Below are 25,649 nucleotides of genomic sequence, written 5' to 3' on the forward strand. Positions count from 1 at the left end.
CGATTGAAATTGTATCCAAGTCCCGTTTTCATAAAAGATGGTCAAGGTGGATACAATTAGAAAAAATGATAATGAATTTGAAAGAATAGTTTCCACGTCGGAGTGCTGGAATTCCCGGCTAATAAATGTCAGAACACTAAATTTACACCTGACAAATGGCCGATTGGTGAAAACTACGAATGATAGAAAATTATTGCAAAATGGTGTTCACTCGTGTATTACGTTTTGTTACCGTTGTATTAAATCATTGATTAATTCTCTAGCCGTGGGGCGGCGCCACATTAATATTCCGCAATAGATAATACTGCCATCTCTCGAGAATTGTTTCAACTATATTTAGAATTCAAGAGAGAACGCAATTTCAAATAGCATTGTAAGGAGCAAATGCTCCTATGGGCAACCTGTTACCGAAGGAAAAGGATAAATATAGATGAGTTGGGGAGTTGGGCCGCCACTAGTGGGTATATCAAGTGGGAAGTGTGCGAGTCGCCTGCATTCTCCACCGAGGACAGCATAGGATACGATCGCGCGACCCAGCCCGTGAGTGATCTCCCAACTTATCTCTATTTGAAACAGGATTGTAATTTCTCTGGTGCAACGTATTCAAACCTGTTACGGAAGGGAATGGATTAATTGCATTGCATGTTTATCCAATGTTTAGACAAACTGTCTATTTAATACCAGACTCTCTTGTAGGGTATTTCTTGGAGTAAAACATAACCTCAAGAAAGAATGGTGAATGACTTGAAGTACAAATGCTCATTCTCCACTTGGTATCCTCAATTTGTTAAGAACTCCTTGGAAGCTGTTGTTCTTCCTATTCCAGAGGATGTATCGAAATACTTGGAAGAAGATGCATTTTTGTTACCAGTCGAGGCAACGTCTAATGTCTCTGGTGTTTCAGAATGGGCCGATGGTTCCCCTGTCGAGGGAGACTCATCGGAGGTATGATTACATTGCAATTAGTACCTTAGAATTTCAAGCATGGTGACGAATCGTCAATAAAATTATTTTTCTCTTAGGATTCAGAATGTCAGCCAACATTCCCTACATTCAGTAGAAAAATACAGGATGTAATCAATGATTTCGGTGCTGTTTTTGTAAAGTCAAATTGGCGAACACCATCTGTGAGTAGTCTCATTTGTTATACAGATTTTGAGTTTTTGAATATTTAGATTCGATTCATAAGTACATTTAACAATTTTAAGGATGCAATGTGGGTTGCTCCAACAAAAACCCTAAAATGCGAAACATTGGAAGAAGTATATTTGCTTTTAAAAAGCTCTGATCGAATTTCTGAAGATCTAGATGTACTAAAAAATTGTACGGACAATAAACAATCTCTTCAAACATGTTTAGTCTTGAAGAGGTGGCGCGACATTAATCCTTCTACGGAATTTCGCTGTTTCGTTGTGAAAAATGAACTTATTGGTAAATATATCGTACAGGGAGAATTTAATCTAATACATTTAATTCAGTGCTAATGTCAAGTATTTCAATTTTTTCGTAGGAATATGCCAAAGAGATGTATCACAGTATTATAAACACATGGAATTAGAAAAGTATGATATTCAAAGAGACATTAACACTTTGTTTTTGGAACATGTTAAGGATAGATTTGGTTTAACAAATTGTATGTATTCAAGGGAGACTTAACTATAATATTGGATGTAGACTTTTCTGATTATTTATGCTACCTATAGATTCTTTCGATGTGATTCGTTACAAGAAAGATAAAGTGAAAATAGTGGATTTTGGACCACTAGATGAATCTGTCACAAAAGGTACGCTATTTACCTATGAGGAGCTCAAAGCGCATTCATGTGATGCACCAGAATTTAGGTTCATTGCTGAAGACATGGGAATTCAACCAAATAATACCCGTCATTACTGTGTACCACAAGAAATTAACGAGTTTTTTCGTTCAGCCAGTGAAATGTCTATGATGGATATGATTCGCAATGTATGCTTATGTTTTGTCATATTCACCACATGGTTTCTCCGAAATATAACTTTGTGAAATAATTGTTTCTCATATTAAATGATTTTTTTCAGGAAGTAGAAAATCAAGATCAAGAATGTCAAGAGGCGTCCGAAACATAAAAGTTTGTGAATACAAAAGATTCCTGTGTTTCTATCTTCAGTTTCAATTTATAGTACCATGACGTACAATTGCATTGTATTCGTAAGAGTACTAAAAATTTGCAGGTAATACTTTTTCCGTTTAGTAGAAATATTCGCAATTTCGTTCAAGTCAAAAGGATCGGATATGAAAACTGGAGGTAAAGCATTGATATGAAAGTTGTTTTAATCAAATAAAATTATGACATCGATATCGTGGGTTCTTAATAATATTAATAACTATATATATACTTTTCTCTTTATCTCAGGGACCTAATAATATTATTTATAGCATTTATAATTGATATCTTACTGGAGCGAGAAACAACTGTACGCCTTTATTAATTGGCTGTAGGCTCGTAGAGAAATATACTCTTACTCGTACAAAGTGTACAAAATGATCAACCCAATGACTATAACAATTAGAGAACCTAAATAAGGAACAGTATACTAAAGGCCAATCTTATCGCTTTTCGGGTGAAATTTAAATTCAGCCTTGAACTCAAAATTAATCGATTTATGTAATGAACAAATTTCGCAATTGCTTCAAGTATAGTTTAAGATTGCCTTCAGTTTTAAGTGAAATGGTGCCACTAACTTATGGAGTTCTACTGTAAATACAGTTTCTTAATTTCACAAATATAGAATAACACAAACCCCTATTATGCAAGTATTAAGAGTTACGTTAAAAGTCTGTTGCACCATTTCCAGTTTAAATTTGAGCTGAAATTGTGTTTACAAATAGTAAGCACGGTATGCTCCCGGTAATTAGGCAAAGTAAAACGTAAATTTCCAACACGGCACAATTCTGCCAGACACATCCTCCATATGGATATCTTACAAATGTGTGCTTCCTGACATTAACTTAAACGTCTGATACTGCTATAAAAATATCACATTGCAAAAGTCCATGAAATTAATTTTTTTATCAATCACAATTTTGTTAATATATCTCTTATGGAATGTATATATATGCTACGTACGTAGAGAACATCAGGAATATTTGAAACTTCATAAATCATAGATGTACTTTATCTACATGATTATGATAAGCGTTCAAATGTATGTTCAGTCGCTACAATCTTTTTAACAAAATTACATATATCCTGCATAGTATTCCATGGACATAGATATTTTATATAAGTATGTAGACTCCTACATACAATGGGTAACATTTTGTCATACGTGTTTTACTCAAATTTAAAAATATGTTGTGCCGTGTTGATAACCGCATCGAAAGATTTACGTTAATCTTATTTCCTCCAAAATATCTTAACAAACGTTGGGTGTAATTCGACATTAACATCGTATCCTTATTACGAAACGAAGTCCTCGAGGAACTTCTTCAAATTTTGAGATTCTTCTCCGAAACTGCCGATCACTTCGAAAATACCCTTCATTTAGCCTGACCTTCTTTTCGTGGAAAGTAATCATTGTTACACTTACGTCTACTTACGTACATTATGTTAACTGTCCTCCACAATATTTGTACATACAATAATGTTTACATCTATGTACACATTAGATTACTTCGTGTTGCTTGCATTGCTCACGAGATATGGAAAAAGTATAAGCAAAAACATCTTTCACGTTTAGCAACAATGAATTCTTTGCCACTAGCTCTCGAATGAATAGAAAAAGAATTATTTTACGTATTTAAATAACTTTTTACGCGGATGGATTTGTCGTCAGGCAATTTTGCAGAAATAGAGGATTTTCGATCCACTCCCTTGGCGCAAGTATTGCAAACAACACGAACCGATCCGTTTATATGAACATCAAGGTGGCGTTCCAAAATTATTATTCAACACTAGCCGCCTCGTTTTGTCTCTACGTGTCACTTTTCATTAATTTTACGAAGACGTAACGATGCTCTCTGTGCTGACAGCAGATTTCGGAACACGCCTCGAGTTTTCTTCTGTCACTCATTGTTCTCGCTTACATGTTAACCGTGATACGTTAACGGAGATACAAAACCGTATTTTCTCGGTCTTTGATTTCGAACCGTATTAATTCCCCTTTAGTATAATTTTTCAGTCAAAATCAAAAGTAATAAGCAGCGAACTCCAACTGCTTATCGGTTGGACTAGTATCTTCAATCAGGTTGACAATGAATTTTAGATTGAAAAATTAGACTCTATACGACAGAATGTTAAACGAAAAAGCGGCCGCATTTAAGAAAAAGGCTCATTCCTCTCAAATATGAAAAATCTACTGAATGTCATGCGTGAATTTAACTACATCGTTCTAAAGAGCTGTTGCATAGATGGATGTCAAGATCGTAGATCTCGTTATCACTGCCACTATCATTCGACTTGTAGAATCTAGCAGAATCAAACATGATATTCTGTTCCTTGGGGGATGTTCTAAAAATCACTCAATTTAACACGAGCCATCGATTATCCGTTAGAGATACATCATTCACTAGATTGCGCAGAGAAATGAAAGGATTTAAAAAGATGACAGAAAAAGAGTAGCACTTGTAAAGGGCACGAAAGTGAAATGAAGGAAGTGTCAGTTTTCAAACGAAGCATTTAGTGGGGATAATTTCGGAGCAATCTAATTAAAAATTAATAATACGAAACTGACGATTAGGATTTGCCCTGCATCGATTTTGCCGTAGTAAAAAAAAAAATAGAGAGCCATCGTTCGTCTTTTATCCTGTATAAATTCTTCTCTCTGAATTAATCTGTCGTCTAATATGTTGGAACGCAACCAATGTCACAAACGGCAATGCGGTTCCATGGATGTTTACGGTAGAAAAAATTTAACGGATGACATCGTCAACTTCTTAGCAACCGCGTGCTGCATCAAGAAAAAGAAGTTCATTTACCGATGGTACAAGAATACATCATCTGAAGTATTAATTTGAGACGTTAACTACTCAGCGTCGTCAGATAGTACTATAATCGTGCTTCAGTCATTTGCAAAAATTGCACATTGCGACGACAAAGGGTCGTGTAATTTTTCTAGATTTAGAATTCTCCACAATTCCTTCTTACAAGAGCTTGTGCATACATTTTCCTTAATATAATTTACTCCACGGGAATCGGTACGGATATCGTATGTAATTAACAAGTTACGTATAATACACAACAAATTACGCCTCGGCCTTTAAATGCTTCCCGATTTAAAAGTTCACGAGTTGGCATGGAAATGTCTTAATCACCGTAGAGACCTTGTATTCTTTCTTCCCCTGATAACACGGACAGAACGGTAAAAAAATATGCGATAGAATAAATAGATTGGAAAATAAAAAGTATCGTTTTCAGAACCATCGAGAGACATAGAGACGCTGGGGTGGAGAGATTAGCAATCACGAATTAAAACGCGCGGCTTTTGTATTTTTTTTAAATACAGAACTTTCATTTTTATTCTGCCAGACCCTCTTTTTTGTTCTCTATCGTTACATTACATAAAACGATTAAACGCTATCCTATCGTTTGAAAGAATTATATCATAATATTGCAATATTTCGTCGGGTCGTCGAGCTTCGCAGCGCAACGTCCCTCATATAGAAAATATGTCTTGTTTATATGTACAATATGCAATCCTTAATACATCCGCATGAAAAAGGATTCTCGATATATGTATTTTCGGACAAGTGTTCGTTAAATAAGCTGTACAGTCATATCCATGGAGTATTTTTCTTTGTTTCTTCATCGGCCAACTCGCCCTGTAATATAGGATATTTATCTTTGCTATTTCTTGCATAATTTTTCCCACTCTATTTCCTTCGCTTTTTCTAATCCACGACGGTGTCCGTTCCGTTGTTAAAAAAAAACTGTTTACATATAATACGAAATAATACACGTCGTCTACAGGGAATTGCAAATTCGCCGTAAAAACCCTTGCATGGTTGTGACGGATGTATCAATACTTTGTATCAAAATTTAATAACGATCATACGAAGTGTCGAACAAATAAAGATAACAAAGTGAAATTTTCTGTAAACGATAAAACGTAAAAAGTTACAAGTGGCTCTTATCTTGTGTCCTGCTAAACACAAATGATAATATTCCTACGAGAACAAGGATGAAAGCCTTTCAATGTAATCGCTGCATATTAATTGTAATATACGTAAACATTTTTTTAACCCTGCTCCCATCTCATTCCCGATCTGCTGTCGGACCTGTTATTATTTTTGGTATTTCGGTATTTACTTTGCATTTTGTGCATCGTTCCCCCGCCACGTGATACGCATACATGTACCCCTTACGTATGCATATAAATATATGTATTGGTATATATACATATAAATATACATACAGTATGCATACTTATATATACATACAGGTACGACGTACAAACACGCTAATGCATAAGTATACGCATATGTACGGTGTACACCCTACATTAAATAGTATAATGTATAAATACACATACCTGTATCTGTGTCTAAATTTCCGTATAAATATACATATATTTATATACATAGGTACGACTACTCGCGAGACGAGTACCATAATCGAGGTACCTCATTTTTTGTTTCTTTTATCTAATTTACAAGTGCCCTTCTCTGTCGATGGATACATGACACGCTCGGTACAATGTATAAATTACATACTTCGCGTGTATATAATTACATTACATATATATCTAAGTATGCGTACGCGTGTATACTGGGAGAGAATCTTTTGGATTTTTTGTTTACTGTATTAGGTATGTACAGAGCAGCTCGAAAATGTCAGATATATATTATGTACCTCCGCGAAACCGTATATCAGGACATGACTGTACCGTCGTTACTGTGCCTCGTTTTTCCTCGGATAGTTTCTCTAGTAATTTCTCTTTTCCCTCGTTCTAGCTCTCATTTGTGCTAATCGACAGTACGCAGCTTCTTTCTCTCTCTATCTCTCGTTCTTTCTTAATTTCATCGCCCATCGACCTCGCGCAACGCCTCGAATACTGGTAGAGTGTTTTAAGTTAGATGAAAACTCTGCGTTTTGTTTTTTCTTTTTCCCCTTGTATATCCTTAACAAACATACGTTACAAAAGACTTAAGTTATCCTTAACGGCCCTTTAAGCAGCTTAAGTACCTGAAAGCTAACTTTGGAAAACTCAGTTTTAAGTGTCTCTCGTAAATTTCTTCTTCTTCTTCTTTTTTTTTTCTGCAAATGCGTTATGGTGTATCCTCTCTTTATCTCGTTCTCTCGCTCGCTCTCATTCGTTCGTTCAATCATCCTCGTGAACTCACTCGCACTCACACGATCGCTTTTCTCTCTCTCTCTCTCTCTCCTATAAATGCGATTGGTACGACTAAATGGGGATTACCGACACTGCTGGATAAAATTATGCATTAAGTATCAAACAGGAAATACTTCGGGATAATTCACGTCAACCCCATAATTAATATTTAGGATATTTCTCTCTCTCATCTTTCACGTGAGAAATATCCAGGTAATTAATCGAAATGACTACTTTCCAAACGATGTCACGAAATATCTAGTTGAAATACTTACTTACAAAACAATGCCCGGAAATATCTGTTTAACGTATTCTGAAGGAAAGAAGATACTAAAAAAATAATGTACTTTAGAACATTCACGAATGAGTTCCTTCATACACTTTGGGACATTATTAGTGCCGCTAGTATGTACCGATGAAACATTTCCCGTTTCCTATTTGACGTAATATTTTATCCAGCACTGCCTTGAAATAAGGCGAGGGAATTGCGCACGAGCGGAGAGACTCCTTATTACTTTAATTTACAGGAAGATGCGCGAGGAAGATGCTCCTCGTTTTTTTGGGGGAATCTTTCTAGTTATCAACGAAAATGAAATTACTTATATCAAAGAAATATTCCCTTAGGTGACCCCAAGGGCACATTTCATGTTCCACCGAGACCGCTTCTTCCCTTAAAAATTGTCATTGAAGAAAATGGGCTTTCCTTAAAACGATGAAATAAATTAAACGATACAACGTGCCGTTAGAGTTAACGAAGAAAAATCATTTCTTCGATGTAAGTAATTTTCTTCTCGGTATATGTTATTGCGAATAATCCCCGTGACCCGTTTTCGCCTGATTTGGCGAGCGTCGGCCGAAATTAAATTCAGAGATTTGGAATATTGTTCTATTTTAGCGTTCTGTTTGTCTACTGTAATACTGCAGTAATGTTATATCGGTACAACAAGCTATCATCGTTACAGTATTCTACGTACTTGGCTGGAATTTGGAACGTTCTACAGACACAAATGTTCACGTTCTGTTTGAGTGCCGTTGCACTAAATTTATCACATACACCATTTTCAAGTTGGTAATTTTAGACGCTACGAAAGGATTCGGTAATTCACCCGAGAATTGCATAAATCACTTTTTCCTAACACAAAACTGTACGGTACGTCAACGAAAAAGAGGAAAATCGCCGAGCACAATAAATAAATAGAAATTTTTCATCATTCCAGCGACATTCTTAAACGGTTTCATTCGTAATGATTGATACTTACGTACAGGGCATAATGCGAAATGCATAAAACTACGCGCGACTAGCCGTTCTAGTTAATTTCTGAAAGTTTTAATGAAATATTAAAATATCTCGGGTTGACCCCAGGTGGAATTGGTTGTAAATAAATGTGCTACGAGCTATTTCCGAAAATGAATATATCTTCCTCAGAAAGATATAAAAAGGAATTGTAACAATAGGATTGGGTATTACGGTAATGGTAAATTGCGGTGTATAATGTAACGATCCGTTTTCCTTTTTCTGTCGCATAATTAGCGTTCCAAATCTCTGACGAGAAGTCCTAGGGCGGCATTGTGATTAAAAAGAAAAATACGGCGTTCTGAGAAAAATCGACGGTGAAACCAATATCAATGAAATCAACGGAACTGAGAAAAACGGAAACGCATTTCCTCTTTACCCATATGACAGGTTAAAATACTCAGAACGTTTGTAGGAATTTTTCCAACCATCGGCACCGAGATATCCCTAAATTGTCTAATGAACATCCCCTCATACCATACAATTACGGGAACCGTCGTATGATATACGGAAGATATATAATAAATATCGGAATATCTCTGGGATGTCCTAAGAACGTGTTGAGATTCTCCCGTGATAACGGATACGATTCCTTCCCGTCTTAAGGTATTGATAACGTATCATCGTACATGGATCGGGTCTCGTGTAAATGCGCAAAAATGAATAAAATCGCATATAGTCATATCACGTCTTAATATAAATACATAGTTTATTGAAAACTAAAGCTTCCTTATAATGAGATCAATTCAAGGTCGGAAGAAAATAAAACGACTCCTGCCCAGCCGGTAAAGGGGAAAGAAATGGCTAATGACGAAGAAAATAAAATAATGACGAGTGGGTTAGAAATTAAAAAATAGAAATAAGGGAGACTCGTTAGAAAAGTAAGAAGCGCGTCGGTTGGCTGACCCCGATGGGACAATGGGAATTTCGATAGGTTTCACCGGCCGATACAAAGGAAAATAATTATCCTCCTTCTCTCTATCTACCTCGTTCTCACGCATATACCCGTACAATCCTTACAAATATAATAACTCATAACGAATTGCATGGCATTCACACGTCACGACAGCGCACACAGAAAATGGATATAAACCTGTCATTTTAAACAAGACCAAGCGTTTTTGTACTAAAGTGCAGCGATATAATATACCTTTTTTTCAATGAATTATCTACGCAGACTACGTAATGTACAGGGTGGTTTTATACATACGGCCGGAAGCGGCGCGATCGGTGGAAGGACTCCTCTATCCCGTTTACCCTCTTTTCTCACAATAAAACATTGCGCCAACGTTAGCGTCGTCCTTGTCCCGACTTTAAATAGAATCCTTGGAAATTACTCGAAAGTATCGTCTCGATAGATCCCACCGAAAATGTCATTTGAATACCAAGTTTACGCGTTATCAACGGTCCGTACCCTTTACCAGAAAATGTTTTAATGTTTGCCGCGAAAGTCCCGCAATTACTGTCTTCATCCACCGACATAAATCCATATCGCAAGGACAAAGCCGAAGAGAACGTCGCCGAGCACCATAAGGGTTTTTGGAGCGTACAAAGGATAAAGAGACCCTTCTCGTCTCGTCCTTTTCGACTCCTTTTCCGATCGTCCCGCTCGGTAGATGCGTCTCGTCTCTAGTACGATAGATACTGCAGGTAGTGTTATAAGTCTGGGCTGTCTTATCGCTGAAGGAATCCACATCGCACATAGGTCCTTCTCTACCCCGCCTGTCAAGAGTCAAGAGTGACTTCTTTGAATCCCGTGTCGAGCCTCACCCTCTGACTAGATTGCATTTCCTAAAGTCCTTAGAGACAACGGTTTAAACCTAGACTTGTTGCCACGCATAATGAATTGTATCTAACCGCTTAGTTCGTAGTTAACACCTAAAAGTAAAAGGATCGTGTCTCTCTCTCTCTCTTTCTCTCTCGCATTCTCTCTACCTCTCGCTCTCTCTCTACCCTTATTTAAGAACTGCTACAATGTTGCGTTCTCCTCGCTTAACCGGCAAATAGACTGTAACCTTATACTCGATATTGAATTGGAGAGATGCGCGCGTTTTCTTAAGCCGAAATCCTCGGCCGGAGAGCACAGTCCTGTCAAATCTCCCCACGTGACCGATATCGATAGTCGAGGTAGGTCGAGCACCTGCGTCATCGCGAGACCGCTTCCGCGGTCTTTAAGTCCCTCGATTGGGCGAAACTTGCCAGAAATGCGGTTTCAAGGGAAAAAAATAAATCGGCAATGAGTGGAACGTAGCGCCCTATCCTTAACGTAGAAATGAAAAGTTGCAAACGTTTTAACGTTAATCCGAATGAAATGCTAGTACGGATTCTCCGAGCGACGAAGTTTCGGAAAAACGAGGCGCGTCCGAAAAATTGAGTCTGCCGACCGGGCGAGAGGTCGAACCTGACCACCGGCTACCCCGGTCACGTAGGTGGACCCGAGCCCTAAAAATTAAAGCCTGTCCTTACACCTTACTAAGCGCGCTACTATTTACAGGATGCCCCGGCGTATCGGAGAGCTTCCCGCCCGGGTCAGCTCTCTCTCCTTCTCCCTCTAAACTTTGGTACATCCGAAGAGGTCAGGTTCTCGGGGTTACAGGACGAGCGCGAAACTCGAGCGAGAGCCCGATCGCTAGGACTACCTCTTCTTGGCGAGCTGTTTCGAGGCGAGCCTTTTCTTCAGCTTGTGATCGAGCTTGACGGCCTTCTTCTTGGGCCTCTCCGGCGAGGATCCGTTGCAACAGGCGCAACCCTTTTTCACGTGCCCCCGGAGGCTGGACCTGCGCGCCCTGCAGTCGGGTTCGACCAAGGTGACGCCGCCGATCTCGTCGTCCGAGTTCTCCGAGGTCTTGTCCCCGGAGACGACGTCGGGTCTGCTCTTCGCGTGCTGCACCTGCTGGTTGGCCTTGGGCTCCGTCCTGCTGAGCACCACCTTGGCGTTGACCCTCAGGGTGTCCTTCTTCTTGACGAAGGCGCAGCGGTCCCCGGGACTCCTGGCGTTGGTCCGGGAACTCTCCTCGAGGCCGTTGGTCACCGCCATCCCGTCCTCGGGCTGGCTGCCCACGGACTCGCTGACGCTGGAGTCCTCCTCGTCGCTGCTGGACCTGGTCCTCTCCGAGGTGGGGCTCTCCCAGGCCAGGTAGTCCGCCCTGGGCATCTTCGAGGCGACGCGCTTCTTGTTCGCGTAGGTGTACTTGTGCGTGGACAGGAGAGGCCCCGCTATGGGAGACAGCGGGGAAGGGATGGTCACGTCGGCGGTGTTGGCTCCGAGGAGGGTCAGGCTCTCGTCCCCCGAGCTGGCCGTGGACGCGTTGTTGGCGTTGGGACCCGGAGGCATGGACTCCGAGTCCAGGTCCATGTCCAGCTTCATGTTGGACGGCACGCTGGACACGCTGCTGGGCGAGCCCTCCTTGGATCCGTTCCTGGACGCCACCTTCGGCCTGGGAGTCTCCTTCGACGAGTCGTTCTCCGTCATCGAGGGCAAGTTCCCGGGCGAGAGCCTGGACAGGTCGGAGTTGCTGTTGGAGGCGTCGTCTTGGCTCAGGTTGTCCAAGCTCAGCCTGATCTGCTTCGGCGGATTGTCCAGCTGGGTCTCCTCGGGCTTGTCCCGCCTGGCGCGCTTGGCCATGTCCTTGAGGTTTCTGGTCCTGTGCACGGCGTTCCTGCGGCGGTCGTTTGCTCTGGAGTCGGTCACGGGACTGGCGTCTCTGCTCCCGGAGGAGGAGTCCAGAGGTCGGAAGTAGGCCGCCCCGTAGGACTTCAGGCCCAACGGCTGGCTACAGGACGCGTCCTGGGACGAGTGGTCGAAGGACGGCGAGTGGTTGGTGTCGAACAGGAGGTCGGCCTCGGGGAAGAGGTCGCTCGTACTCGGCTCGTCCACCCCTAGGTCCTCGCACTCCTCGGAGAGACTCTTCTGTAGCCTCAGCTCCCGCTCCAGGGCGGCCGCCTTCCTCTCCATTCGCTGCTGCAGGAGCTCTCGGTCCAGGCGAGGGTTCTGCTGCGACTTGACGATGGTACTCTTGTTCGCGAACTGCTGGAACGGTTCCAGGGTGTGGTTCATGAAGTACTTCTTCGTGCCTCCTTGGTACACCTGGCTCCCCGACATCTCCGTCCCCTGGACCTTGTTTATGATCTGCAGCACCCCGTGGACGTTCTCCGAAGCGTCGCCCTCCCGAGAGTACACCTTCAACGGCTCGATGTTTAGCTGATTCGTGGATGACGGGACGTACCTCCACGGCGTGTCCGGGGAGGACTTCCTTTCCGGTTCCCAGGCCTCTTGTAGCCTCGCGTTCCCGCACAGGATGCCGTTCCCCACCTTGCAGTCGATCGTTTCCGCCGTTTGACGAATAGGAGACTCTTGACTGTCGGAACTGACCGCGCCTCCGGACACTAGGAACGGCGTCGTGCTCTCCAAACTCGTCGTACTCTGCTTCGGGGTTCCGGTCATCGTCGGGGATGATTCTACGAAGGAAAACGATGGCGATGAGATCCCCGATACGTAACGGTCCCGCCCTTCAACTATTTCTCTATATTCAAAATACGGATCAAGAGTACATTTTACGGAAATCGTTGCAAGATGGTTCATACAGTAGTTGCGAGTAAATTAGGTCCCGAGATTGGGCGCTGACGAGCTCTTCTCCGAGTACCGTTCTACGTTGTATACCCAAGTACTCGAAAAGGCCGAAGAAAAAGTACCGATTTCTTAGAGTTTCTCGGTCGTATCGACAGCACCAAATGACGAAATGAAAAATTGTTAAATGACAAGTTTAGTATGAGTTACCCAAAGAAATGAAGGGTGGAAAGGAAGAGTTCGTCGACGAGACGATCGAACTGACCATCGAAAGAGAAATAATGATGCACCAAAAATATTATAACCATAATTGCGGCTATCATTGGCACATCGTGGAATTAAATTGGTTATTTAAATAAACTGTGTAGATACGAGGCACCATGAAACTTATTAACAGAAATTAATCATTGGGATGAATTTCACGGGATTCAAAAACAAACGCTAAGAAGAAAAAAAAATGTTGGTGTTGTCCTTGAATTATCCCATGCAAATACGATCGGTATTTTTTATGACAAAGACCTACAAGATAAAATCAGAAATTATCCGCTTGCATTACATACAGTAGCAGCATTCACTATGAAATTAATTGCAGCACTCTGGAAATACCAGAATGCATTCAAGTAACTAACCGAAACAATGGAACTTGTATTTAGAAGTGCATGCCTTCGGAAGTACGTAATACGGAGAAATAATTAATACAACTACGATACACCGATATTTCTTCCTAGTTTTCTTAATTTTTTAGTATTCTCATTTTTCCCACCTTTCTCTTATTTATCGTGACTTTTATCGGATCTTTCCTTAATGCTGTCGGTAATTAATTCATAGATTTGCCCTACAGACAGATTTGGCAGTTCGATGCAATGAATCAATTAATATTTGTACATTTATTTATTACGCTCTTATAAAAGGAGGACTTAACAATGCTCCTCATCGGTTTCGGCGATTAATCTATTGATTTGTATGGACAAATTTGCACGACAGCTTTAGAAAAGAATTTACACTAGATATATCGGATTAATAAATGTCTTGTTGAATAACTTTTATTACATAAGACATTATTGCACCTTAATAATATTATCTGTGATGAATCGGATTTAAGATTTTTCTCTTTTAACATCCTTTCGATGTTCTCCGTCATTCGTTTGTTTCAAAAAATTCACTTTTAAGAGAAAAAGTGGTTAGGAACATTTTCTATTAAGAAGTAAGTTAGAACTATACGTAGTTTCTATACTACAGAATCTGTAGCAAGCATTGATGTGTATGGTCAATTTTTATTCACATACATGGTAGATCATGTAATAATGTGCAAATTATTGATGAACACTATCAATGACTTCCGAGTTGGAACAAGCATTTGATCTCGAAAAGAAAAAAAATTCGAAGCTTCCTTTTTACAATTAATAACAGAGTAATATTTAAGAGATACTAACGAACAATCAAAAGCTTATGCATGAATTATGTACACGTCAACGAATGTAGGTATCATAATGCAACTACAGCTTATCCTCCGTGCATAGTATCCAAAATAAGGCACATTATTTCCGTATCATTCCTTCAACGGAAAACACCATTTTTTTTTTACATGTACATGTATACGCGCGGTTAGGCAATCATTACATATCCCGAGGTTTCGGGTATGCCGTGAGAAGAAGTACAGGTGACTGCCTAAGACCAATGGAGTTAATTAAAACGACTATTTAACGGAGGGATCGGATACTTATATCAACGAGAAAATATCCACTGCTAAACGGAAACTCCTAGGGGGTCCGACCTGCTCGAACGAGGCATCCAATATTACCACCAAAAAGTATCAAGAAAAGAAATGTTCAATGCCGAGACGTGCGATCATGCATGTACGGTGGGGTGAAGCGTTTTCATCATCGTGCACATCTTAAAAACAGATTGCCCTCCGTAGCCGGGAGCACGGAATGCCTTCTTCTTTTGGCAGCCACATCCTTACCGATCTTCGAGTTATTCTGTAAGGACGTCACGACGTCGGTAGATGACACGACGGAGTTCGAAGCTATAAGGGTTCTGGGCATGTTCTCCACCAATCCAATGGAAGCGTCATCGATTTTCCTCTTAACGGTCTTAGGTGAGATGACCTTGTCCCCGCTAGTGATCTCAGTGGCGACTTCCTTGGTTTCCTTCTGCTGACTGTTGTTAACAACGGGTACTTCCGTCTGAGGGGCGAATGCCAAGGCGATGGCAGCAGCCTGGATCGACACGGGCTTGTTCTCCGCAAGATTCTCCTGGGAGGCCTTTTTCTCCTGCGACTGAGCCATGGTGGCAGCAGGTGCCAGACAAACGACGCTTTCCGTCTTCAGACCCGAGGGTGTCGTGCCCAACTTGGCAATGGACGAGTTGAACAGTCTCGTGCCTTGCAGAGCAATGTTGGGATTGCTGGTAATCACTCCGCATATCTGTTGGTTATCGGCCATATCATTGACGTTGATGTTCCTCTGGATGAGACCGATGGTCGGAGTCTTGTTAACAAGGATGGTGTTGGCAGGCTGTTCCGGAGTGGAAACGGGATTCGCATCGTTCTTTACGACGACCTCGACGTTCTCGTTCTTGTCCACGGGCTCTGTTGCGAACTGAGTGCTGGTGCTCGTCTGCGGGACCACGGTGGATGCATTTTGAATACCCTGACCAGCCAAAGTCTGGGTGGTACCGAGAGTCTGCAGCGTCGGGATCTTCACCTGCTTCACCTGAGCTGGCTGAGAAATTATCTTCCCCGCCTGGTTCAGAAAGGACTGCAGAACCAGGGTGTTGGAGACCCCGGTAGTACCCGTAGTCCTGACGGTAGCGGGCACGGTAGCGAGCAATTTGGAACCTCCCGAGACGATGGTAAATTGTTGTCCTCCTTTCATCAGGTTCATCGGCAGAATGTAATTAGTGCCCGGTACCAGAACGGCTGTACTGCCCATCTTCCCCGTCACGGATGCCAGAGCCTCGCTGACACTGACAGCCGCCGTTTGTACAGCCTCTTGTACGATGACGGCTCTGGGTTGACCGGTACTGGGTTCCGTAAAAATCAAATTCCGTCTTTTTACGTTGAGCTCCACTCCGTCGTTGGAATCGTTCGCCATGTTCCTGGCTTCTACCGTCGTATCCACGTTGGAAACATTAGCTGGCTCTTCAGGAGTCGGAAACCCAGCCGGACTATCTTGGACGTGAACGACCCCACTGGAAGAATCCTCGCTCCCCATGGTTCTTCCAAGATCATCGGTACTGGGACTCAGCTCCGAAGGTTGTTGGCCGATTGGTTTCGATTTGTTGGAATTGGATTTCTTTCTTTTAGAAGACTGACTAGGGTTCGTTGGCGGATTCGATCGTCTTCTCGGCGCAGGCTTGTTGTTCAAGTCCGGCGAGTTCCTAAGTTGCTCGGCGTATTCGTCCAAAATCGCGTAGATCCTTTGAGCAGTCTGTTCGTCCTCTTGCGGTTTCTGCTGAGGCTTGGGGATAGGCGATGCCTTGGAAGTGTTCGTCGCGCTGGTTTTCACCGTTTTGGGAGTAGATTTCTTCGCGGTTTTTGCAGCAGGAGTCGGTGGCGTTTTCCCAGCGGAAGGGACGGGTGCTGGAGCTGGGGTAACGCAAGGACTGGAGGAACTCTGGGAGGTGACACTCAGCGCAGGCGACGCTGCAGGTTGGCAGTAGCTGGTTACGACGACAACGGGGGTGGAGTTGGAAACCTTCTGAGGAGGTGTTGCCGTGCTCTGGTTAACGTAAGCTAGGGACACCTTCTGAGGAAACACTTCTTGCTGAAAGGTGACGGTGTTCCCGCCATTCGCAGGAAATTCTGTACCGCTGGGTGGCTGGGAAGGCATTCGTAGTTGTTGGGCCAGGGCACTAACGGACGCCTGTTGCTGAAGCTGTTGTTTGGCTTGAGTTTGCTGGGTCGTGGTCTGGGTTTGCACGGTCGTCGTGGCAGCGGTTGACGTCGCCTGGTGCTGGGGTTGGATGGTGCTTCGCTCTTTAACTTGCTCCAGAACGCTTTCGAACTCCCTCAGTTGCTCCAGAGTGGTAGAACTGACTTGGTTGGGAACATCGATAGGAGAATTAATGAGACTATCGGTTCTAACGGGTTGCTGAGGTTGCTGGGGCTGCTGCTGCTGTTGCTGTAGCCTAGGGGCGGCTAAAACCGCTTGAATGGTGCTGGCGATGTTCTGTTGCCTAAGAGGCGCGCCTGCTCTGATGATGTTCAGCTTGACGACGGGCGTTCTCCCAGGAGGAATGGAGTTGGCGTGCGATATGGTGGGTATTATGTTCAGCTGGCTGGGATTGGTAGTAGAAATCGTGACGGGAATTTTGTGCGTGTAGATGACACCCGGGGACGCGTTCTGTACGCTCTGGACGAGCTGCGTGAGCGTCTGCCCGGCGCTAGGGCTGCTGGAATTTGCATTCCCGGCGGAGCTCTGCACGATGTTCAGAATCTGCCGACCAGTCGACAGTTGGAGGTTTGGAATGTTCGTTATCGACTGAACGTTCATGCTCGCAGGCGCCGGACTGGGCTGACTGTTTGGAACCGAAGTCTGCACCGCCTTGGACAGGTTTGCCGTTTTCTGCATGGCCGTTGGCTGAGAAAGCGTATCCGTGGTTGCCGAAGCCGCTACGGTCGTGGTATCCGTAGACAAAGTATATATGGTTTTGCCAAACGCTTGCTGGAATTTCGGTAAACCCGTGTTCTGAGCGGAGGAGGACTTCACCGTGGGCAGCCTGTCGTAGTTACTTCTGGTCGCAGCGCTTCCGGCATCTGAAGATCGCTGTATCTGTCTGGGGAACCCCACGTTCTCCTCTACGTTTTGCAAACTCAGGGAATTCCTCTGATTGGAGATGTTCGGGTTCACCGGGGCCAGCTGATAAGTGCCATCGGGTTTGCAGACGATTTGCAGGTGCTCGGAGGAGATGGGCACCTGAGAATTAGCGTTCGACGGCGACGGGGATTTTTTCGGAGACTGGTTCTGATTCGTCCTTTGATTTGTCGTTATCGTTCTGGGACTATCCGGCTCCACGCTGGACACGCTCATCAACCCCGTAGGTGGGGTATCCGGTGGTTGATTCGCCTCCTCGCCGACGTCGTGCAAAGCTGACCTCGGCGGGGGTGTTTGACCCGCGGGACTCATGCCGACCCCGCTGTCGTGTCCCCCCGAAGAGGGTGTACCCGGCAGTTGGATGTTTCCAGCGGTGGTAGAGGTGCGATTCCGAGGTGGGGTGTTCCCGCTGTTGACGGAGCCAGAATTAGGACTCTGGGGAATATTCCTAGAGAGCTGCACGATGTTGACCGTCGACTGCACCCTAGGCGGTACCATCATGTCCAAGGAATTCAAGCCCGGGACATTCTTGGCTAGTATATCCGAATCCCTCACAGCCTTAGCGAGGATGTCAAATTTCGACTTTCCTAGACTAGACTTGGAAGAGGCCAGATCGCGAACGTCAACCGACCTTAGACGGTCCGCCTTTGCCGTTTTATTCAAACTCTTCTGCTTCTGGTAGGTTCCGATGTTATTTTTATTCGGCGAGAAAGGCATACTCTTTTGGATGTTCATTAGCTCGCTGGTGATATCTCCGGCACTGAGCGGTTGCTTTTTCGTCGGCGACGCCTTCAAGTCGGCCTCGTCGGTCCTTGTTAGAACGATCTTAGGATTCAGGTTCAAGGAACCCAACATGGGGGCGAATTTGTTAACGGCGGCGACGTTACTGCTGCCGTTATCTTTCCCTTTGTTGATTATGTTCTTTTGGAGTATCTGGGCGATCCTCGTGGGTTTCTTCGCGTTCTGCGGTCTGAACATTCTCAGGGATTTTAAAACAGCCGGATCGCTCCTCTTCTCGGTGATGATGAGCGGAGCAGCCGCGGTGTACGCGGACCCCTTGATGGTTTCCCTTTTATTCTCGTCCATGTCTGCCGAGAAGAGCGTAATGATGTCGTTGCTGCTCACATCGGAACTGCTGGCATCCTCGTTCGTGTGTCTGATGTTATCGTTTACCAGCATGTGGAAATGAGACATCGACTCGACGGTCAAGTTCGACTTGGTGCGCTTTTTCGAGGGCTCCTTGTTCACGGATTTGTTCGGCTTCTTCTCTTGTCGACACCCGTCGCTTCCCAGACTATCCGTCTGACTGTCCTGGGTGTTGGTATCGCTGTCCTCGGAACAAGAGCTCGTCCTCGTTCCGAAGTGCTTCGTCTTCTTCTCCGCGCTGTCGTAGTCGCTTTCGGAAGACTCCAGCCTGTGAACCTTCCTTTGTCGACCCGCTCTGCGAACCCGTAAGACGCTTCCACTGTCGGAATCCGTGGTATCGTCCAAGCTACGTCTCGCCGAGGACCGTTTGTACGGGCCAGCTGGTTGGAAGCTACCGAACTGCTCCGAATTATCGGAAGGCAAATCCGCCCACTGCTCGTATCCTTTCTCGATACCGAAAAACACGTCTTTGGACTCGTCCTCGGACGGCCAGTCCTTGAACTGGGAATAATCGATGTTAAGGTACTTCAGCTCTTTGTTCGTATTGCGCATCTCCTCGGCATTTTCTAGATACCTCTCGCAAAGCCCGCTCAACTCGTTCCAGTCGAGAACCCAGCTGAGCATGTGGTATCTGGGACTGCTAAGAACCACCGCCAGGTCGTCGCAGAGTTGCGGGGAGAGACCCAATTTATCGGCATCCAAAACCTGATTAGGAACCGACTTCTCGTCGTAATTGGCCGAGCCCGTAACGGCGTCACCCTTGATCAGAATCAGCGCATCCAAGGTCCTCTCCACGTTCGAGGCAGCTTCGTGGGATTGATTGCTAGGCAACTCTATCCCGGTAAACTCTCCACAATTGAAGCAAAGCTCCCCGAGCGGTCCTTGCGAGTCGGGGTCCCTTTTTGGGTGTTTCAAACACCTGTCGCCGACGAGGGGAGCTTCACCTTTCCGCGGGGCCGACAGAAGATTTTTTAACAGCTGATCGGTGCGCTCGAAGGTTTTCGACACGCCCGTGTGAAATTTTTGAAAATCTAGGCTCTTCGCGGGACCCCTTGGCTTGGATGGAGATAGCTGCGAGGCGGAGGGGCAAGACGACGACGTGGAAAGCGGTTCCAGGATGCTCCTGAATTCGGTACCGTTGGGTGCCTCCAAGTCGGAGCTTTTCTCCTGCTTGATGTCGGACTTTTCGGGTTCCTGGATGCCTTTGAGCTTCTCCTCGCGATTCCCGGTATCGGTCGACTCTCCTTCCTTGATCTTGCCGCACGCCACGGCGATTTCCCTTATTCTGTCGTAACAAGCTCGCGTTGGGTGCAAGGAGAACGCCGTCAGGACGCATTCCCTGGCGATGCCAATGTTGTCGACCACCACGTCGGCCAGCTTTAGGAATTGAGAACTCAATCGTTTCGCCGTTTCTCGGACCTTCTCCTTGTCCGACTTCGCTTTCTGACTCTCCAGCTCGTTCATGTCCGTCGTCAGGGCCCGGATATACAGCTCGATCACCAAGGATTTTACATTTTCCCCAAACTGCGGAAAAGTAAACGTATGTCAGTGCGTCGGGTCGCATTGGCGACGGTCCAGCCGACCGTGAAAAGGAGACGCTAGGAGAGAGATGGAGCTACTCCAGAACAGAAGGAGAATCTTGGCGAAAACGAGAGTGCTTTCTTGCCGCGAGTGCAGAAGAATACCGGAAAAGTTTAGCCGGATTTCATTTCTCTCCACTATGTCATGAATCGAACGATGCATTTTATGGAAATTACCGTGCATACTCGACTGTCTTAAGCTCGCAATATTCAGGGCTAAGGGCGCCGAATTTTCAAATTCATTCATTCCTGCCGTAACAACCTAAAACCTCCATAAGATTCCTTCGGTAGTTCCTGATTTTATCCGAGTAGAAAAATCCCCTGGTGATGTCGAGGTGGATTTCGCGATGTAAAAAATTTAGAAAAGGCACCCTCAATTTTAGTCTGCGTTCCCGAGACTGACCGACCCATTAGAGAGAAGTTGGGTGTGTCGGGAAAGTGTTCCACCACATCCTAACCCATTTCCTCCAACTTCTGGCGCGTTCGACGGGCCACGCGAAGTCGCGTATTCTCCTGGGCACGACGCTTGGAGTTCGCAACGAATACGAGTTTACTCCAGCTGCTTGCAGTAGAGTTCGAAGTAGACGGTTCGGTTATTTCCATCAATTCCTACCAGACATGGCCCGAAAATCCCACCACCCCCAAAACACCATATCTGGCCCGTGAAAGTCGAGAGAGCCTTTTCTCAATTTTTTTTTTTTTTTTTTCACCAAGAAATGTAGCTCCTGAGAAATTCTCGATTTCTACGGGGAGGTACTGGTTTGCTGGATTTTGTTACACGAAACGCAGGGTCGAGGGAACGGTCGACAAAGAACTTATTTTACGACCTACAAATCCATGTTTCCGGATGATCCCCCGCTTATCCGACTCTACACCGATCGCGCGGCTCGACATAAAATTTCAGTTCCGTGCGTCAAACGTCGAATCCGATGGAACACTGTTCCCTGATAAAAATCCGCCAGGAAGATAATACCTTTCACGTTATATCTCGATGGAACTTTATTATCGATTCATTCACCCGATGGATTAAGTAATCGTTCCACGGGAAATTATGATTAGGTAATGCGGGGCTGATTAAGATCTTCCGGGGAATGAATTTCGGAAGATCCGATCGGTTTGCCGACTATCGGATAGGAACTCATCTCTCTCCCTCGCGGTTCCTCGCGGTTTTTGGGCACTTACGTGTTTGACCAGTACCGCGCAAAAAATGTAAATGTGTTGGGCGCTCTCGGCCGGCTCGATCAGCTTCCTTATCATCCCAGGCAGAGTCGGGGCGATGTCCTTTAATTTCGAATGCAACAGGGCCCAAGAATTGAGGATTTGCTCGAGAGTGTTCGCCCCGGTGTCCGTGACCGGACGAACCATCCCGGCAGTCACCAGATACTGGGCCACCAATTCGGCGGCCTTTATCGAATTTCTCCAAACCCTCGCGGTGCCATATTTCGTGGGTTTCTCCCCGCTGAGCCTCTGCACCAACTCCAGACCGTCGTTAAGGTCCATTAATTTTAACTAGAAGAAACCAAGACCTTCCATGTTAATAAGGAGTCCGCAACGCGCCCCCGAATTCGGGATAGAAAATATCCCACGAGCAAGAATTCAGGATACCAGCGTATCGTTACATATACATCCCGTACATATGCCGTGAAAACGATCCATCGGCATTATTGTTTTATCGCAACGCGCCGCTATCCTGCCTTCTTCCGGGACGAAGAAAATGCTCGAGAGGGAGAACTCGTCGCCGATTCGACTCGAGCGAACGTACTTGAGCGAATATGTCTTGCGTGCGTTTAAGTTTGTACAGGAGGACAATGTAGACATCGATCATATAGTGGATATGCTGGGGATCCGAGAGCGAACGAAGACGATCGCTCCTCCGCAAGGAGCGAACGCACGCAGCGGCGAGGTTCACCGCTATGTCCTCGCAGCGGTCCTCGCACAAAATCTTCAGCCTCATGGTCAACAGCTCACCCTTCTCCGAACAGCAGAATTCTAGGGCAAAAGGTGTTAAAGTCAGTACGAGCTAGTATCTTAACCGCGGAAATCGGATCCAGGTAGGATGGAAGTGGGATTTCCCTGCGAGAAGGCGCTAGGGGGCCGAGGTGGAAATCTGGATAGGAAATCGGCTAGGAAAAACGAAGACGTACCCTCTTCATGTTCGGAATCCGGTTGTCCGTTAAGAATGCTGTCGAGAGCGGGATGTGCCCATGGGCTGTGCACCAAGGCTATGAGGGCGGTACAGTGCGGTGCAGCGGGGTGTTGCACCAGGTGACTCGCACACCTCTGCAGGGTGACGCTGAGGTGCGTCTTCGTGGCGGGTGTCAGCTTCGGCCACTCCCCGCGCAATACCAATTTCAATGTGTGTCTGAAAGGTGGATTTCCCTTTTTTTACTACCTCCGATTTTCATTCCCACCTCGTCACGCTCGGCGGTGAATGTCGGGCGTAACGCCGGGATTTCGAGGCGTTCCTTTATTTGCCGGAATCGAGGTGAAATCGCGAACGAGGGTTTTCGCGCCTCCGATATTTACCGCCACTTCCGTCGACAAATGCGAGCTAAATCGAATCGATGGCTTAAGCGAAAGTCAAACGTTTAAGTCGCGGCTCGACCTACGATCACTCAACGGGCCCGAATTTAAGTTGCAAACGTCGAATTTGGATCCAACCCGTTGCCTGACGATCCAAAGGGCTGGGTGAACCTGGAATCCAATTTGAGGCACAAACAAAATTAACAGGCTCATCGAAATATTTCCGTGACCTAGACATTCGTGCCACGTTGAGTTTTGTTTATGCAATTTTTTTTACAAAAGCCAGAGCTGTTAAAAAAAATAAATTCCGAAAATGACCATCATTTTTTAACAGCTCCGGTTTTAGGAAAGAAAAAATGCCACAAACGGAACTCAACATTACGCGAAGGTCCACATCACGGAAATATTCCAATAAGCCTGTCAATTATGTTTGTGCCGTAGACTGGATTCCAGGTTCACGCAGCCGATCTAGAGCCGATCTAATAAACGCGTGCCAGATCAATTTTGAAAATAAAACAGACCACCTATCCGCGTCCACCCCTCGGTACCCTACACCTCAGGAAAGGTGCATCCAAACGGTGCAACGCATCGAAACACCGGAAACCGTAAAGTCGGTCGACGGAGTCGAATCGAGCGCGTCGGACGATCGTCGAGACGGGTCGATATATTCGAGGCATATGGCCATGATATAAATTTTTTTTTTCATCGAAAAGTCATAAGCTACCCAGCTGCATTTGCTCGGGACGGTGCGAGTCACGCCGTCACGCCCGATGCGCGCAGATATCCGATTAGAAAAATTCCTATCGCGGAGCATAACAGAAATGAATACGTAAGTAATGGCGGGCCGAAGTAATTGGATAGATGACTGGTACCGAACGCGATATCACGGGGCGAGAGGGTGATCGAACGTCCTCGTCGGTACTCACTTGTGAGCCCATTCTATGAGAGACTGGGTGGCCTCCGGGGTTGCCGCAGGAATGAAATTGGTGACATGCTCCCAGGCGGACAGAAGTGCATTCACCTTGTCCCCGTACTTCTTTTTGCTGTCACTCAGTGTCGCTTCAAGCCCCTGCACGGGAATCAAATGGGACAAATTATCGAATCGATAGGAAAACGGACTCGCCTTCGCGATTTACGGGCCTCGATTCGAGCCGAGCCGTTAATCCAAAACAGGAGACGCTTGTCTTCTCGCTTCGCGTCTCTCGGGGCGAGCGAGATATCCGGACCTCGAGAAAGACCAGTTTACGCGTTTATTCGATATTTCCATTCATCCCGGGCAGGACATTAGTTCTTTATTCTCGTTATCGAGACCTTTTGGAAATGAACGATCCTACTTTAAGGGAGAACGTTTTAACGACCGGGACCCGTACTTCGATTTAAGGAGAGGACTCGAAAGAACCGAGGCGGTAGGAATTGATAGGTCGATTTAAATCGCGTTACCTCCGATAGATACCGCGACATTAATTGGCCGGGCGAAAAGCATGATGTGCGCGGAAATTAGCGTCGACGGATGTGCCCATACGGAGTACACATATTGCATAGAGATTCGGATTAAACGGCGTATGTTATGGCCCTCGTAAATTACACCGAATCTCGCCGTTTGATCTATAACAACGGCGGGGTAGTGACGAAGAAACAACGTGTACTCGCTTAGGAATAATTACCGTACTTTCGCGTGAGATTAAATAAAGCGAGATGTGATATTTTCCATTTCCCGTAACGGGGAAAGTACCGGGAAATGGAGTAAAAACGCGCTCTAGTTTTGCCGTTGGTCGACCGTGTTTCTTTCATATGATGTTATTCGACAGTGCTTGTTTCCCATTCGGATGGTTATTTTAATAAACGATTTGCAGGCGTTGGTCGAAGTTTCGACGCCGGAAGGATTGACTCGAGATAAGGGGATTTCCGAAAAGACTTGGAATTACTGCGACCGTTTAGGCTGGAAAGAAGATGACGGGTCCTAACTCCGAGTTAAATCTCTCCCGTGTCAGGAAGAAACCAATAAAGCTCGTTTGCTCCAGGAGAAACAACTATCTTATTGGCTCGCCCCAAGATTTAAAGCCGTATAAATTCAGCATCACCATGAAGACCCGTGTACAGTAGGAACAAGGATAGGTTCGAACTTTAATTTAAACTTAAAGCCTTAAAAGGAAGACAATCGAGTTCGTTCACTCCGGGAGAAACGGTCATCTTATTGGCTCGGCCAGCCAATAAGCGGAGAATTGCATTTGGCATCTGTTCTATAAAATCGGGAATAACGTTGCAATCAGCTGTTCACTTCAGCCGTGCGGCGAAAACTCGTAGGATTGAAAAGGAAAATAAGAAAGGGAAAAAGGGAAACGATCTCGAGACGGCGGGGTACGAAAGCTACGATTTCAAAGCAACACTCAACGGTATCGAAAGTACGAAGAACA

General features: G+C 45.1%; 2 protein-coding genes across 4 annotated transcripts in view; one reads left to right on the forward strand and one right to left on the reverse strand.

Moving 5' to 3' along the window:
* Nucleotides 1-546: 546 nt before the first annotated feature.
* Nucleotides 547-2,335, forward strand: LOC105698029 (cell division cycle protein 123 homolog). The gene is made up of 6 exons (XM_012421868.2): nucleotides 547-945; nucleotides 1,023-1,127; nucleotides 1,209-1,431; nucleotides 1,511-1,633; nucleotides 1,704-1,963; nucleotides 2,056-2,335. The coding sequence occupies exons 1-6, from the start codon at nucleotides 733-735 to the stop codon at nucleotides 2,101-2,103; spliced, it is 972 nt and encodes a 323-aa protein (XP_012277291.1). The 5' UTR covers nucleotides 547-732; the 3' UTR covers nucleotides 2,104-2,335.
* A 4,209-nt stretch (nucleotides 2,336-6,544) lies between these two features.
* The window catches only part of LOC105698028, a 53,143-nt gene continuing 34,038 nt past the window's right edge, over nucleotides 6,545-25,649 (reverse strand). For all 3 annotated transcript variants that reach the window (XM_012421865.1, XM_012421867.1, XM_012421866.1), the window contains 6 exons: nucleotides 24,162-24,304; nucleotides 22,857-23,074; nucleotides 22,475-22,701; nucleotides 21,895-22,221; nucleotides 15,133-20,656; nucleotides 6,545-13,060 (listed from right to left, as the gene is read on the reverse strand). In XM_012421865.1, coding sequence (XP_012277288.1) covers nucleotides 11,238-13,060; nucleotides 15,133-20,656; nucleotides 21,895-22,221; nucleotides 22,475-22,701; nucleotides 22,857-23,074; nucleotides 24,162-24,304 — 8,262 coding nt within the window. In that variant the 3' untranslated portion in view covers nucleotides 6,545-11,237. The remainder of the gene's footprint in view (nucleotides 13,061-15,132; nucleotides 20,657-21,894; nucleotides 22,222-22,474; nucleotides 22,702-22,856; nucleotides 23,075-24,161; nucleotides 24,305-25,649) is intronic.

The sequence above is a fragment of the Orussus abietinus genome, unplaced genomic scaffold (assembly GCF_000612105.2).
Source record: "Orussus abietinus isolate OABI.00-Male unplaced genomic scaffold, Oabi_2.0 scaffold1, whole genome shotgun sequence".
NCBI lineage: Eukaryota > Metazoa > Arthropoda > Insecta > Hymenoptera > Orussidae > Orussus > Orussus abietinus.

Coding starts and splice junctions, on each gene's coding strand:
- LOC105698029 (XM_012421868.2), top strand. CDS start 733: ATGGTGAATGACTTGAAGTACAAATGCTCATTCTCCACTTGGTATCCT. Junction 946..1,022: donor TCGAGGGAGACTCATCGGAG/GTATGATTACAT, acceptor TTTTTCTCTTAG/GATTCAGAATGTCAGCCAAC. Junction 1,964..2,055: donor TGATGGATATGATTCGCAAT/GTATGCTTATGT, acceptor GATTTTTTTCAG/GAAGTAGAAAATCAAGATCA.